At 46.9% G+C, this 14,925-nt stretch overlaps 1 protein-coding gene across 1 annotated transcript in view; it reads left to right on the forward strand.

Annotated features, from left to right (window-relative positions):
* The first annotated feature begins 5,065 nt into the window (after positions 1 to 5,065).
* The window catches only part of CLIC6 (chloride intracellular channel 6), a 48,685-nt gene continuing 38,825 nt past the window's right edge, over positions 5,066 to 14,925 (forward strand). The window contains exon 1 of the mRNA XM_054468939.2: positions 5,066 to 6,905. Within this exon, the coding sequence (XP_054324914.2) occupies positions 5,445 to 6,905 (1,461 nt within the window). The 5' untranslated portion in view covers positions 5,066 to 5,444. The remainder of the gene's footprint in view (positions 6,906 to 14,925) is intronic.

The raw sequence follows: 14,925 nt of genomic DNA on the forward strand, positions 1-14,925 counted from the left end.
ACCTATTCTGCAGTGACATTCTTCTTTTAACTGAAGTGTACCTTACCAAGTAACTGAAGAAAGCCAGCCAGATTAAGAAGCAGGTTTGGGGCCACTTGTAGGTGAGTGCAACTGTTTGAGGAGAATTCCAGGCAAGGAGAAACTTTACTCAGCTCTAAGTGTATCCTATGATCTAAATGTTACAGATACATTATAATCCCAAGGGCTCTTCTGAAAGGAGCAGATACCTGCTAGAGAAAGAGCAGATTTCTATGGAAATGAGGCCATTCCTTCTGGAAAAGCAACAAAAGCAACAAACCCTTACATTGTTTATAAGCCCTTAAGGTTTTCTTGTAATCTGAGTTTACCTGCTTCATGGTTCCTTATAATATATGGCAGAAGAACTGTATAATTATTAAAAGTTACTTAAGTATCAACACTTTCACTTCTTGTCATCCACCTCTGAATTTGTCACCTCTGTTTAACCCTCCCTGGTATTTAAATAGCTAATCTAGTGTTGGAGGCCAGGTTAACAATGTGCAAGTCTCTAAGTGACTTCATAGCGACCTTCACACGTCTATTTATTTGGTATTTCCTTTGTGTTCCTTTATATGAAATGACTGAGCCCTTGCTAATAATTAAAAGAATTTGCTAAAGTATTCTTTTGGCAAAGTCAGTAGATAAGAATTTCTGTGAGTGGCTCACGCCTGTAATCCCAGCACTTTAGGAGGCCGAGGTGGGTGGATCACGAGGTCAGGAGATCAAGACCATCCTGGATAACATGGTGAAACCCCATCTCTACTAAAAATACAAAAAATTAGCCAGGCGTGGTGGCGGGTGCCTGTAGTCCCAGCTACTAGGGAGGCTGAGGCAGGAGAATGGCATGAACCCGGGAGGCAGAGCTTGCAGTGAGCCGAGATAGCACCACTGCAGTCTGGCCTGGGCAAAAGAGTGAGACTCCGTCTCAAAAAAAAAAAAAAAAGAATTTCTGTGAATAGTGTGTCTTGTGACATTAGCTTGCCCCCCAAAGTATAAAACTAACTGAGAAAAGTATTTTCCAAAACTAGTTCAGGTTGGTGCATATGTATTTGAAGGCACGTGTGTATTCACTCATTCAGGAAATATTTATGGAGCTCTACTATGTGCCTGGTCTATCCTAGGCAATGACAAGCAAAAACCCCTGCTTTCACAGAATCACCATCCTAGTGGGCTGAGGTAGGGTAGACAGATAACAATTAGAATATATTATGTGTCAGATGAAGGTAACTGCTATGGGGGAAAATAAGGCAGAGAAGGATGCCAGAGAGTAAGGGTTGTGTTTTAAAATGAAATGCTTGGGCCGGGCATTGTGGCTCATGCCTGTAATCCAAGTACTTTGGGAGGCCAAAGCAGGCGGATCATGAGGTCAAGAGATCGAGTCCATCCTGGCCAACATGGTGAAACCCCATCACTACTAAAAAAATACAAAAATTAGCTGGATGTGGTGCCATGCACCTGTAGTCCCAGATACTCGGGAGGCTGAGACAGGAGGATCACTTGAACCTGGGAGCTGGAGGCTTCAGTGAGCCGAGATCACACCACTGCACTCCAGCCATTTTATAAAAGTAAAATGGAGCACTTGGGGAAAATAATTAATCAGAGACTGCAGCAAGGTAAGGGAGTAAGCCATGAGAATATAGGGGGCATCCCAGGCAGAGGCCCAGCAAGTTCTAGGAACAGCAAGCAGGCTGGTGTTTTTGGGGCTGCAGAAGTCTAGTAGGCCAGAAAGAGACTGGGATTGCCTGATTTTACAGGACATCATACTTCATGCATAAAGACTTGACTTTTTCTTAGTGTAAGACAGAAAACCCTTGAAGGGTTTTGAGCATAAAAGTGGCATGGTCTGATTCATGATTTCCAAAGTGGATCAGCTGGCTATGGAGTGGAGAGCAGACTGTCGAAGGCCAGGAACTAGTTAGGAGGTGGTGGCAATAATCTAGGTGACAGGAGGTGATGGTGACTTGGACTGGTACAGTGGTAATGGAGATAGAGAGAAGAGGTTGGATTTTATGTGTGAGTGTGTGTGTGTGTGTGTGTTTGTGTACTTTCTAGTGATGGCATCTCACTATGCTGCTTCCAAGCTGGTCTAGAACTCCTGGGTGCAAGTGATTCTCTTGCTTCGGCCTCCCGAGTAGCTGGGACTACAGGTGCACCACCATGCCTGGCTTTGGATATATATTTTTAAAAAGTGAAGCCAGTTTGATTTACTGGCAGGTTGGATGTAGGGTGTGGAAGAAAAGAGCTAAGGTTTTCAGTTTGGGCATGTCTGTGCACACATTGGCATATGTGTCTACATAAAGGTTAACGTTATCCAAAATTATCTCATTTCTTTGTTTATTTGTTTTTTTTTCTCTACACCATTTGAAGAGGGACCTTCCCAGTCTTGTTTATTGCTGTATATCCAGTGTCTGGAACAATCTGTCTCTGTCTCTTTCTCTTTCTCTTTTAAAAGAAAGTATTTAGTTGTCGGTAATGTGGTTACAGAAAAATTGTAAGAAGCTGTTATTTTCTGTCTTCTGCATTTTCAGCATTGAGCCTGCATTTATTTAAAAATAAACTTTATTTAATTACAGAAGATTGAACAAATTTGCAAAATTATATAATAGAAAATTTTAAAATGCTTATTATCATTAAGTGAAAAATTCTACATTCTGCAGACAGAATGTTATTTTGAGAGCCAATGTTAATGTGAGTAAATGACCCCAAACCCTATAAAAGAATAAATCCAAACCCTGTAAGATCAAATAGCCTTGTGTGATCCACAGGATCAGTTTCCAGGACAGAATAGACTTTATTAGCATTGTTTTTCTGCAAGGACATTATCCAGGCCAGTTCTCAGCCACTCAGCCAACAGCTTTGTTTCCGACTGTGCCAAGTCTGCAAACAGCAGCTGATCATCTTTAGCTCAATTCAAAAGGAGGTTTTTCTAGATATTCCAACCACCACCGCCATAGCCAGCACATTTCTATCAAGTTTGATTGAGTTAGAATTTATGAAATATTTCCTGAATGAGTGAATACACACGCGCCTTCAAATACATATGCACCAACCTGAACTAGTTTTGGAAAATACTTTCCTCAGTTAGTTTTATACTTTGGGGGGTAAGCTAATGTCACAAGACACTCTATTGACAGAAATTCTTATCTACTGAGTTTGCTAAAAGAATTTGCTAAATATTATTACCCACATAAGTGTCTTTAATTTGGTTCTTTGTAAACGTTGAGCATTGAAGACAGTTGGTTTGTTATTAAGGACAAAGTTATGCATCTAACTAATCTCACATTTTTCTAAGCAGTGCAAATAAAACCAGAGCCCTTCAATGGTTCACAGGTCCACAATCCTTTTATATACATTCTGAAATCCTAAAAGGCTCTGAATACTGAAAGTTTTTTTGGGAACTCATCTGGAATCAGGACCAGAATGGCTTGAATTCAGTTGGAGGTGAACCTAAACTGGGGGTGAGGGGCCTGAAGCTTGTATGATTTTACTGTATCTCACCAAATGTGATGCCTGTCTGTCTTACTGCAGAAATATTAATGTGTTTGATCACAAAGTGATGTTCTGTGTTATGTAATATACAGTAAAATCACTCAATCATCTATCTAATAATTCTGTTTTCTGAAACACATCTGGGCTCATGGGATTTGCATAAAGCACTGTAAACCTGTACTGTGTTTGCTGTTTGGGGCTGAACGTGCTGGCTTCATTTTTCTTTACAAGATAAGGGTGATGGCTGCTACCTTGCCCAGTGAATGCGGCAGGATTCCTTTTCTAGGTGCCTAGAGCTTTTACAGCTCACGTGCATCTCTGGCTCACCTGTGTGAGTGTCGTGCTTTGAGTAGATGCCACTTTGTGGTGATGAAGCTTCTGGCCTGTACCTACCCAGACAGAGCACAGCCTTGGAGAAAGGTAGCATGAAGCTGAGTGTCTTTGGGCTCCTGTCCTGTCATCCATCAGTGATGAGCAATGGGAAGTAGAAGGAGACACATTATGTTCATGGCCAAAGGTGTGACCCCAAGCCACATCAAAGGCACCCCCAGCTCTTTCAATGAAAACAACCTTCTGTGGGCATGAGGGGCTCATGTATCTTAGGCCAATATCAAAGCCATATAAAGCCTGACGAATCAAGTCAATCTTGAGCTGGGATCCCCGTTCCACCACATTTACATAGTGCCACCTTGGGTAACCCAGTTTCTTGGTAACCCACTAGAAGTAGCCTGGCTTATAATAAACTTACGACATACTTTTCGCCATAATAACTTCCTTTTTAAAGAAGGTATTGGGTCTGTGATCCTGGGAGAACCCTAACCCAGGGAATTCCATAGCTCCCCTCTTTCATATCTTGGATTTTCTTTTCTCCACCTCCAGATCCCCAAGCTCTTAACTTGGAGGCAGAAGCACTGGTCGTGAGTTTAGAAATCTAGGAGAATCAGCAAGATACACAGACTCTTACAGTCTTAAGAGACCCGGGAGATGAGGGTGTAACCTTTTTCCAGCGCAGGGCTCCCACGATCCTCCAGACAGGCCCAGAGAAGCGGCCCCTCATGGACAACAGCGCCCATCTCTGGTCAGAGAAACTCGACTGGTTCCTTGTGCGTCTATATGAGGGGCCTCTGGAACCTCTCCGGGGGCCCTGCAGACATGGGAAGGCGGCAAGCGTAGCCTCCCCTGCTTCTTCTCTCCGGGATTTACACCCTTGCTCTTGGACACCAGGCACAATGTGGACATCTTCAGTTGGGTACCGGGGGAGCTTGATGCTTCACTCCTGGGGTAAGGTGGGGATTAGGTGTTTGGGTGTCGGGGTGTGTGTTTGGAGGGGGTGATTTAAATGACTCTGGAACTTGAAGCCATTCTGGAGAACAACACCCAAGCGGCCAGGAGAACCAGAATCTTTTCATCAACATCCACAAGGGTCACGAGAAAGGCTGTCATTGGCCAAGCTCCTAGGCTACCCAAACAAGGGAGGGAGGAGGGGAAAACAAACCCCGCCCAAGTCCCAGGGGATGGAGTTGGCACCAAGGACTTCTGGTCAACCCCAGGACAGCGGACAGCGGGCCGGGCACTTCCAAAGGTGCAGGAGCGAAGCAGCCCTCTCCAGCTTTGCACTGCACCTCCGCGGCCCGCGGGCGAGATTGGGGTCCCGGTGGGGAGCAGACGCGCAATCGGGGAGAAGCTCCAGCGGTGGAGGAAGAGTCCAGAGAGCTTCAGCTGGGCAGAAGGGGCGCAGAGGCTTGGGGCCAAGCGGAGTTTGCCCTGCGGGTCCTGCGCGAGGCCCCAGTACCCCGGCTAAATCTTTACCGCAGGATCCCTGAGCCGGCGTCCTTCAAGGAGCACAGAGGGCCCCGCAGCACGCCCCTTGCCCAGCGCCACCGACCCCTAAGCAGCGTCAAGGAAGGAGTCCCGATCAAGGACAGGGATCTGCAGCCATGGCCGAGGCCGCGGAGCCGGAGGGGGTTGCCCCGGGTCCCCAGGGGCCGCCGGAGGTCCCCGCGCCTCTGGCTGAGAGACCCGGAGAGCCAGGAGCCGCGGGCGGGGAGGCAGAAGGGCCGGAGGGGAGCGAGGGCGCAGAGGAGGCGCCGAGGGGCGCCGCTGTGAAGGAGGCGGGAGGCGGCGGGCCGGACAGGGGCCCGGAGGCCGAGGCGCGGGGCACGAGGGGGGCGCAAGGCGAGACTGAGGCCGAGGAGGGAGCCCCGGAGGGTGCCGAGGTGCCCCAGGGAGGGGAGGAGACAAGCGGCGCGCAGCAGGTGGAAGGGGCGAGCCCGGGACGCGGCGCGCAGGGCGAGCCCCGCGGGGAGGCTCAGAGGGAGCCCGAGGACTCTGCGGCCCCCGAGAGGCAGCAGGAGGCGGAGCAGAAGCCTGAGGCCCCGGAAGGCAGCGCGCCCGGGGCGGCGGGGGACAGCGTAGACGCGGAGGGCCCGCTGGGGGACAACATAGAAGCCGAGGAGCCGGCGGGCGACAGCGTAGACGCGGAGGGCCGGGTGGGGGACAGCGTAGACGCGGAGGGCCCGGCGGCGGACTGCGTAGACGCGGAGGGCCGGGCGGGGGACAGCGTAGACGCGGAGGGCCCGGCGGGGGACAGCGTAGACGCGGAGGGCCCGGCGGGGGACAGCGTAGACGCGGAGGGCCGGGCGGGGGACAGCGTAGACGCGGAGGGCCCGGCGGGGGACAGCGTAGACGCGGAGGGCCCGGCGGGGGACAGCGTAGACGCGGAGGGCCCGGCGGGGGACAGCGTGGACGCGGAGGGCCCGGCGGGGGACAGCGTAGACGCGGAGGGCCCGGCGGGGGACAGCGTAGACGCGGAGGGCCGGGCGGGGGACAGCGTAGACGCGGAGGGCCGGGCGGGGGACAGCATGGACGCCGAGGGTCCGGCAGGAAGGGCGCGCCGGGTCTCGGGTGAGCCGCAGGAAGCAGGGGACCGCAGCGTCTCGCCCCAGGCCGAGGCAATTGAGGTCGCAGCCGGGGAGAGCGCGGGGCGCAGCCCGGGTGAGCTCGCCTGGGACGCAGCGGAGGAGGCGGAGGTCCCGGGGGGAAAGGGGTCCGAGGAAGCGGCCCCCGGGGACGCAAGGGCAGACGCTGGCGAGGACGGGGTAGGGGATGGGCCACAGCAGGAGTCGGGGGAGGACGACGAGAGACGAGAGCGGAACCCGGAGGGGCCAAGGGAGGAGGCCGCAGCCGGGGGCGAGGAGGAATCCCCCGACAGCAGCCCACATGGGGAGGCCTCCAGGGGCGCCGCGGAGCCTGAGGCCCAACTCAGCAACCACCTGGCCGAGGAGGGCCCCGCCGAGGGTGGCGACGAGGCCGCGCGCGTGAACGGCCGCCGGGAGGACGGAGAGGCGTCCGAGCAGCGGGCCCTGGGGCAGGAGCACGACATCACCCTCTTCGTCAAGGTAAAGCTCGCTTCCCTCAATTCTTAGGACGACCCCCTTCCATTAGAGGTCTTGGTCATCTCAGATCCCAGAGGGAAGCGCAGGGAGGAACCCTTGGTGATGTCCTGATTGTCATCAGGTGCTTCCATGCGCGGGAGGTAGGCGGGACAGCCGGGATTTCCTGGAGAAGAGTTTCCAGGGCATTTGCGGGAGGACTCAACGGTCTGGAAGCAAAGACTTTGGGGGTGGGGGTGACGGGGAGTGCGATGGGGGGCAATGAGGATGTGGGGTTGTGGGTTCAGCATCCCACTGTCCTTTGTCCTGAAAATCCTAAGTAACCCTCCTAATCAGGAGGTTATTAACGAATTAACTAAAAAGTTAAAAGAAAAAAAAGAAAAAAGAAAAGAAAAGCAACACACCCTATTGGTGTTCAAAGGGATTTCTGCCAAAGGAAGCTTTAATACTTGAAGTCAAAAAACGCAGACAGGTAGGTTCAATTTGGGAGATGCCTTCGAGACTCAATCTCAGAGACCCAGAGCTGGTCAATGTTTTCAACTCCAAAAAGGTATTCCATTTTGGTAGAATCAACAATGTACGTTTAGGGGGGAAAGTGGAGCCTTATTGACCTAATGTTTATTGAACGTTTTAACATTTAATTTGGAAGAATACAAGATGCCAGTGACTTGAACATCATCTGCTTGTATGTAATGTTTTTAACCGCAGTTCACATGGGAAGAGAGCAAGGATTCTGTGAAGGAATCTGTAGAGACACAACTCAGGAAGTTTTGAATTTAAACAGGAATTATTTACAAGGCATGAAAAATGAAAGAACAAAGCTCAGCAGCGGTTCACACCAGGATCTTTGTTTAAAAAGCCTTTTCTGAGGACCTTTGGCCAGACCCAGGAAAGCTGGAGATAATAAGGTCAAGAATGTGCATTTCATGTTGAATCATAATCCTTCAGAAATACTTTCAGGCTTATAGAAACCAGTTACCATCTAAACCTCTCTGGCTGAAATGCAAGCACATTTTAATAAGTAAAAGGAAATGCTCCCAATGTGATTAACATCAGAATTTTAAGAATTGTTTGGGTGGCGAGGGACTTGGAAAAGAAGTGGTGTGTGTGTGTTTCTTCCCTAGTGAGAAGGTGCTGTTTCTGGCTTTTTTCAAGACCCTGGGACATAACCTCAGGACACCAGCCCCTGAGAGGCTGCGGGGAAGAGCTGGAGTGCAGTGCTGCTGTGTGGCCCCAAATCTGCTCCTCTCCATCACCTTGGTTTAAGAAATTACCCATTGCTCTGGTTGTAGGGGTACATGATTCTGGCACACGGCCTCTTAGCACAGTTTTGATGTACAGTAGCAGCTTCTGGCTAGTCTTCCCTGTTTCAGTTCTCTGTCCTCTCCAATCTAGCCTCTTTGTAATAGCCAGTGAGCTGTGGACAAGATCTGCTAATTTTATTTCTTCGTATAAAATTCTTTAGTTGTTTACTGCAGAATTTCAGGTAAATCCCCACTCCTTAGGCAGCCCACAAGGCCCTTTGTGATGTTATTTCTGCCTTCTTTCTCTCTGACCTTGGCATTGCTGGGTGTCCCCACCCTTTGTTACCTGTGGTCTCGCTATGCCACCTGGATTAAACTACTTACTGTTCCTTGAGGGAGCCACGTTCTTTCCTGCCTTGAAACTTTCTACATTATGTACCCTCTCTCTGAATGGAGTTTCTCCTCCTCGCCCCTGTCTGCCCTCCTGCCTAGTTATCTGCCACAAGTCCAAGAGTTAGCATGGATGTCATATCTTCCAGTCCCAGTTGAGTGTCCCTGTTAAGGCATTGCCCTCAGCCTGCTATGTCTCTTTCCTCAGCTGTGTGAAATTCATCATTCTATCTCCAGTGCAGAACACAGGTATGGGATGTGGTGAAGGCTTGAATGGGTGGCTGGCTGCTGGATAGTGTGGTGATCAAGAACATGGACTTCAGAGCCAGTGGGTCTGGGATCAAATCTTGGCTTTGCTAATTTCTTGCCGTGTGACCTTGGGCAAGTTACTTAATTTTTTGGTATCATTGTGGTCTCATTGATAAAATGGGGACAGTAATAGTACCTAGCCCTTGAGGTTACCGTGAGGAATCGAGAATTAGATTACAGAAAGCACTTAGAAAAGTGCCTGGCTGGAAATAAGCGTAGTACACATGTGAGTTCCTATTGTTACATCTGTGCTGCTCCCATACACTTGCATTGATTTTGCACAGAAACAGTTATCCCTGCCATTATTTATTTTATTTATTTTTAGGGAAAATCCCTCTAGGTACCAAATTACCTCCAATCTCTAGGGATAAGAATGTTATGAAAAGTAAAAACAACTTGCTTTCTCAAATACTGCTTGGGAGGAGTTTGTGGAGGCAGAAGCGTGTGGCCTAGCACCAGCAGCCGCAGAGCAAGAGCAGCTTATCCACAATGCTTTATTCTGATGATTGACTTGGTGCTCAGTTGTTAACTGTTTTTTTCTTAAGGAAACAAATAGATCTCCAAATGATGAGATTGGTTAACTTTTTCATTTTTTTTAAATTGACACAGGTTCTTGCTCTGTCACCTCGACAGGAGTGCAGTGGTGCTATCTCGGTTCACTGCAACCTCCGCAGACTGGGTTCAAACGATTCTTGTGTCTCAGCCTCCTGAGTAGCTGAGACTACAGGCATGGGCCGCCACACCTGGCTAATTTTTTTGTGGTTTTGGTATAGATGGGGTTTTGCCATGTTGGCCAGCCTGGTCTCGAACTCCTGACCTCAGGTGATCCACCCACCTTGGCCTCCCAAAGTGCTGGGATTACAGGCTTGAGCCACCACACCCGGCTGAGATTGGTTAACTTCTGAGGGGTCACTTATGATGAGCCTCACAGTATTGACATTGTGTCTCAGTTTCTTCTTATCCTACCAATTATGCTCTTTGAAAACAAAATGAAACAAAAACAAAAAAGACAGACATCAAAGCAAAAAACAAAACTAAACAAACAAACAAAAAAACACCCTTTAGACTCGTATTTTCTGAGTTTGAAATACTTGATGTAAAATCTGTCAATTAGTTCAGAATAGGATTTCTTTGCCAGAATTAGCCTTTTCTAGGCTCCTTCTTTGGACTCAGTTTTGTCTGGATTCTAGTCTACTGTGGACACCTGAGCTAGGTTTTGTGAACATGCCTAGGTGTGTCCTCATGGTGGGTTTTCTACAGCATAGCTGGAGTGTGGAATTCATAGCTGGCTTTAGAGGAAAGTACTGCAATATTCTCTCAAACATTCTCCTAGCCTTCATATGACAGCTGAGCAAACACATTTTAAAATTAGTTAGCCCATATTCTGTTTGGGAACTCCTAGCTTTCACATTTCTTCCAATTTTTTTTTGAGACAGGGTCTCACTATGTTGCCCAGGCTGGTCTCCAACTCCTAGGCTCAAGCAGTCCTCCTGTCTCAGCCTGCTGAGTAGCTGGGACCACAGGCACGCACCACTACACCCAGCTAGTTTTTTAAAAAAAATTTTGTAGAGACGGAGTTCTCACTTTTTTGCTCCAGAGGGTCTCAAACTCCTGGGCTCAAGTGACCCTCCCACTTTGGCATCTCAAAGTGCTGGGATTATAGGCACAAGCCACCATGCCTGGCCTCTCTTCCTATTTTGTTAAAAATAAATATGTTGGTTACAAATATACCAGAAAGTCATGGCTAACTATGCAGTAACATGTAATAATAATTGTCCCACATTTGCTTCTAATTAGCCATCTAATATATTCTCCATCTTTATGAGAATTGTCATGTTATTAATTTGTCAGTTTGTTTTATTTTACAAGCATGCAAGGATGCATTCTTGTACAAAAGCCAGGAACATATAGAACCAGCCAAGAAAGGCCTTAAATTATTTTGTGGTAAATTAATTGCTGATTATGCTAATTTTTAGTTTTGTTTTCTCAAAGAAGTGTTAATTATTTGTCATCAAATTATAGGGTAACTCTGCAATATATTTAGTAAGAAAGGTTCTTTTTCTTTCCTCATAATAACAAAGGGTAACAACATAATCACATAATCACACAACAACATAATAACAACAGGCAAAACACTAGCAGCAAAGAGTTAAGTAAGAACTTCATTTAAGTAAGGAGTTCAGCAGTAGTGGGGATTTAGTCGCCGAAGAAGTCTTGTTTACAGCTTTGGTTCCCCTAATCCGGCGTGTAAGCTTTGAGTCAGGGTCTTTTGGTGGGACAGTCTGAGCTACGGCTTTCCTGGCAAATTTGACATGACTTAAAAAACTTCAGTGTTGACCAGTGATTAGTTCTGGGCCACCCAGGATTTGGACACCACCTGTTTACATGTAAACATGCAGTTATTGCTGAGCTAAAAAAACTTGCATTTGTATTCACATTTGGGTTCTCCAAAGAGGTGAAACTGACCTGATGAAACACAGTAAAACTCAAGACGGACATGGCCTTTGAATAAACACTGTCACCCAGAAATGAGCCCCCGCCCCTCCAAAAAAAAAAAAAAAAAAAAAAGAGCCTTCCAAGCATTGCCACACCACAGGGCTGGGCAAGAATGAGCCAGAACCAGCGTCTGATGGACTCCTGGTAGACTGGTAAGCTGTGGCTCTCTGTGGACGTGTCACTGGGAGAGAGCATGTTGGGACTTGTTCTACGGGGCTTGGTCTCCAGGGAGCTTGAAAGGGAGATGTTATTTTCACAACTATGTGTTCTGAAGGAAAGTGAGCAAAGATGCATTTCTGAGACTTTAATTCTCCCCTAAAAACAACAATTTTTTGTAATTTTTTTTTATTGTCTTAGAAAACCTGCCTACAAATTACATATATGAAATCAGTACCGGGTTACTTGGGGGTGGAAATAGGTGGAGCATGATGTTTTGCGTAACCTCTTACATACAAACAGGTGCGGGTGTGCACATGCATGCTGGGGGTGGGGATACCCCTGCCATACTCAGTGAGAGCCCTATCGTCATTGCCTCTCTGTTCTCACCACCTGCCCTGCAGTGGGCTCATGGCAGGCCCTCCACTGTGCTTTTTGGTGTGGATAAATAGTGGGTCAGGTGGACAGCTAATTGGTAAGACACAAGCCCAGTTCTCCACTGTCCCAGCCCAGTGTCCCTTGTGAGAGAAACAGAGTCACCTTTTTCCATGAAGACGTCTTGGCAGCAGGGTTACAAGATGCTGGTGGCTTTGGGAATTTGCAGCTCTTTCCTGCCATGCGCACACATCACAGCTCCCATCTCTGTCTGGCTGATGGGCCATGTGCTTCATGAGAGGGATTGTGTTTCTTTACCTTCAGCACGGGTTCCTCCCCTCACATGGGGTTTCCTTTGTGTCCTTGGTTTCACACAGCCAGCCTTTGTCGGGCCGACTCAGATATCCCATTTCCTTGGATATCTAAAGACCCACAGAAAACCTTCAGAAATACTACCCTGGGTCCTTTAGGCATGTGAATGTATTGTGTCCTTTCAGACACCTAGATAAAACCTAGAAGTGGAAGGAGTATGTAAAAGCCAACACTCTGATCCATGCTTGAGGCTCAGGGGGATCCTCATGCTATGGGTCTGTATATTAATTCAATACATATGGATATATTACCTACTGTGTGTTGGACTCTGTGCCAGATTCTGGGGACACATTGGTAAGCAGGACTGACAAGCTTCTTGCCCTCCCAGAGTTTACCATCTAGCACAGAAGACAGACATTGGGCAATGTAATACATTATGTCTGTAGCATCTCCACAGGGCTGGAAGCCTGCACTGCAAAGACCATGTAATTTTTCCCATCATTGTTCTTTCAGCCGTTTGCATGCTGTTTGACACATAACAGCCAGTCAGTTAATGCTGGTATGAAGGGAAGGGGGATGGACGATGAGCAGCAGGCTATAGGAGCATGCAGCAGGAGGACCTGCAGACACAGTGGTAATCACTAAATAGTTGTTGATTTAATTATATTTGGGGAGACACAACCATTTTCCTTTCCAGTCCACAGAGTGTGGGATCCTCTGATAATGCCTGGTATAGATTCTTCAAGATTTTCTAAAATAGGTGATCTTTGGTCTATCATTCTCTGAACTCCTGTCGTATTAGTAAAGAAAAAGTTTTTGTGAGAGTTATAAAGGTATTCAAATCTTCTAAAATTTTCCGTCATTAATTTTGTTTTTTTTTTCTGCCTAAGTGTTGATTTATAAACTGGGCCCTATATCTGGGCATAGTTGGAGGAGACCTCTTCTTCACAATATAGACAGTTTCCAAAAGACCACCCCCATGCTTTCTGTCAGCCCATTCTCCTCCCCCCAGGGAGATGGTATCCAAGTCCATCTTTGGCTAAAATCCATGCTTGTATTGACAGCCCCACTTCCTCCTTCTGAAAGCAGCATTTTAATTTGGAGCTGTTGGTGCTTAGGTATAAAATCTATTTCATTTAATGCTGCTATGAAAATTTCCCAGTTTTGAATTTAAGACAGTCTCTTATTGTTTTTTCCTGCTCTTGCATGGGGGACCATCTGCTCTGCAAAGCTTTCAAAACTTTGCTCTCAAGTTAGGTGGCAAATGGGCTAACAATTTGGTATGTGTTAAGAGCTTGTTATAAATAATACTTTTGCCCCAGCTGGTACTACAGTATGATACTTAATGTTGAAGACAACGTCATTAAGAGTGTGTTCAGCTGCAATTAATAAACTATCCAGTAACAAGTGCCTTTAATCAGAAGTGTATTTTTCTCGAACAAGAAATCCAGAGATAGGTGGATAAAGCATCTTACCCGTGTCATCAAGGGCACAGATTAGTTCATTGTGTTCTGTCTCCCTGTATCATCAAAAGATGGCTGCCTTAGCCTTAAGCACCAAATCCTGACCAGCAATATCTTAAGTAGGGAACTAGAGGGAAGGGTCAGGAGTTTTCTTCTTATTCCCATTCCTCCTTCATCAGGGAGGAGAAATGCTCCTGATAACTCTTGCAGCAGACTTTTCCTGTGTCTAATAGCTAGAACTGGATTCTGTGCCCCAACCCCCTCCAGGTCTTTTACAAGCATAAGGGTATGAGATTGGCGTATATATACCAGGGGTTAGCAAACTGTGGCATGCAGATCAGATCTAGCCTGCCACCTGTTTTTGTACACCTACAACCTAAGAATGACTTACGTTTTTAAGTGGTTGGAAAACATTAAAAGAAGAATAATTCATGACTCATGAAAAATATATGAAATTCAAATTTCAGGGCTCATAAACAAACTTTTTTTGGAACCCAGCCATGCTTGTTCTTTGACGTATCCTGTATGACTCCTTTCACTTTCAACAGCAGAGTTGAATAGTTGCAACAGAGACTCTGTGGACCACAAAGCCCAAAATATTTATTACTGGGCCCTTTAAGAAAAAGTTTACTGGCTGAGTGCGGTGGCTCACGCCTGTAATCCCAGCACTTTGGGAGGCTGAGGCGGGCAGATCACGAGGTCAGGAGATTGAGACCATCCTGGCCAACACGGTGAAACCCCGTCTCTACTAAAAATACGGAAAAAAAAAATTAGCCGGGCGTGGTGGCGGGCGCCTGTAGTCCCAGCTACTCAGGAGGCTGAGGCAGGAGAATGGCATGAACCCAGGAGGTGGAGCTTGCAGTGAGCCGAGGTTGCACTCCAGCCTGGGCAAGAGAGAGACTCCATCTAAAAAAAAAAAAGAAAAAGTTTACTGATTCCTAGCTTATACCTACTTTTATTCATCATCTGGAGCTAGATATAATGCCATTCATACAAAATTGGAGTTCAGTTTAGAAGGAAAAGGGAGAACAGTTGTAGAAGAAAGAACTGGCAGGTTCTTTCACAGTGAGTAGGAAATATTTAAGACACTAAACATCTATATATTGTTAGAAATGGTTGGTTTTTGCCTACAAAAACCATAAAAATTTTGATTTATATAAAGTCAACATAAAATGTAGGTTAAATATATTTACACAAATTTTAGTATAACATATTTATGTAGTCCATGGGATTATTTTGTAAAATTTACTTACCATGTTTTTGGAAAAGATAATACATTGG

The sequence above is a fragment of the Pongo pygmaeus genome, chromosome 22, assembly GCF_028885625.2.
Source record: "Pongo pygmaeus isolate AG05252 chromosome 22, NHGRI_mPonPyg2-v2.0_pri, whole genome shotgun sequence".
Lineage (NCBI taxonomy): Eukaryota > Metazoa > Chordata > Mammalia > Primates > Hominidae > Pongo > Pongo pygmaeus.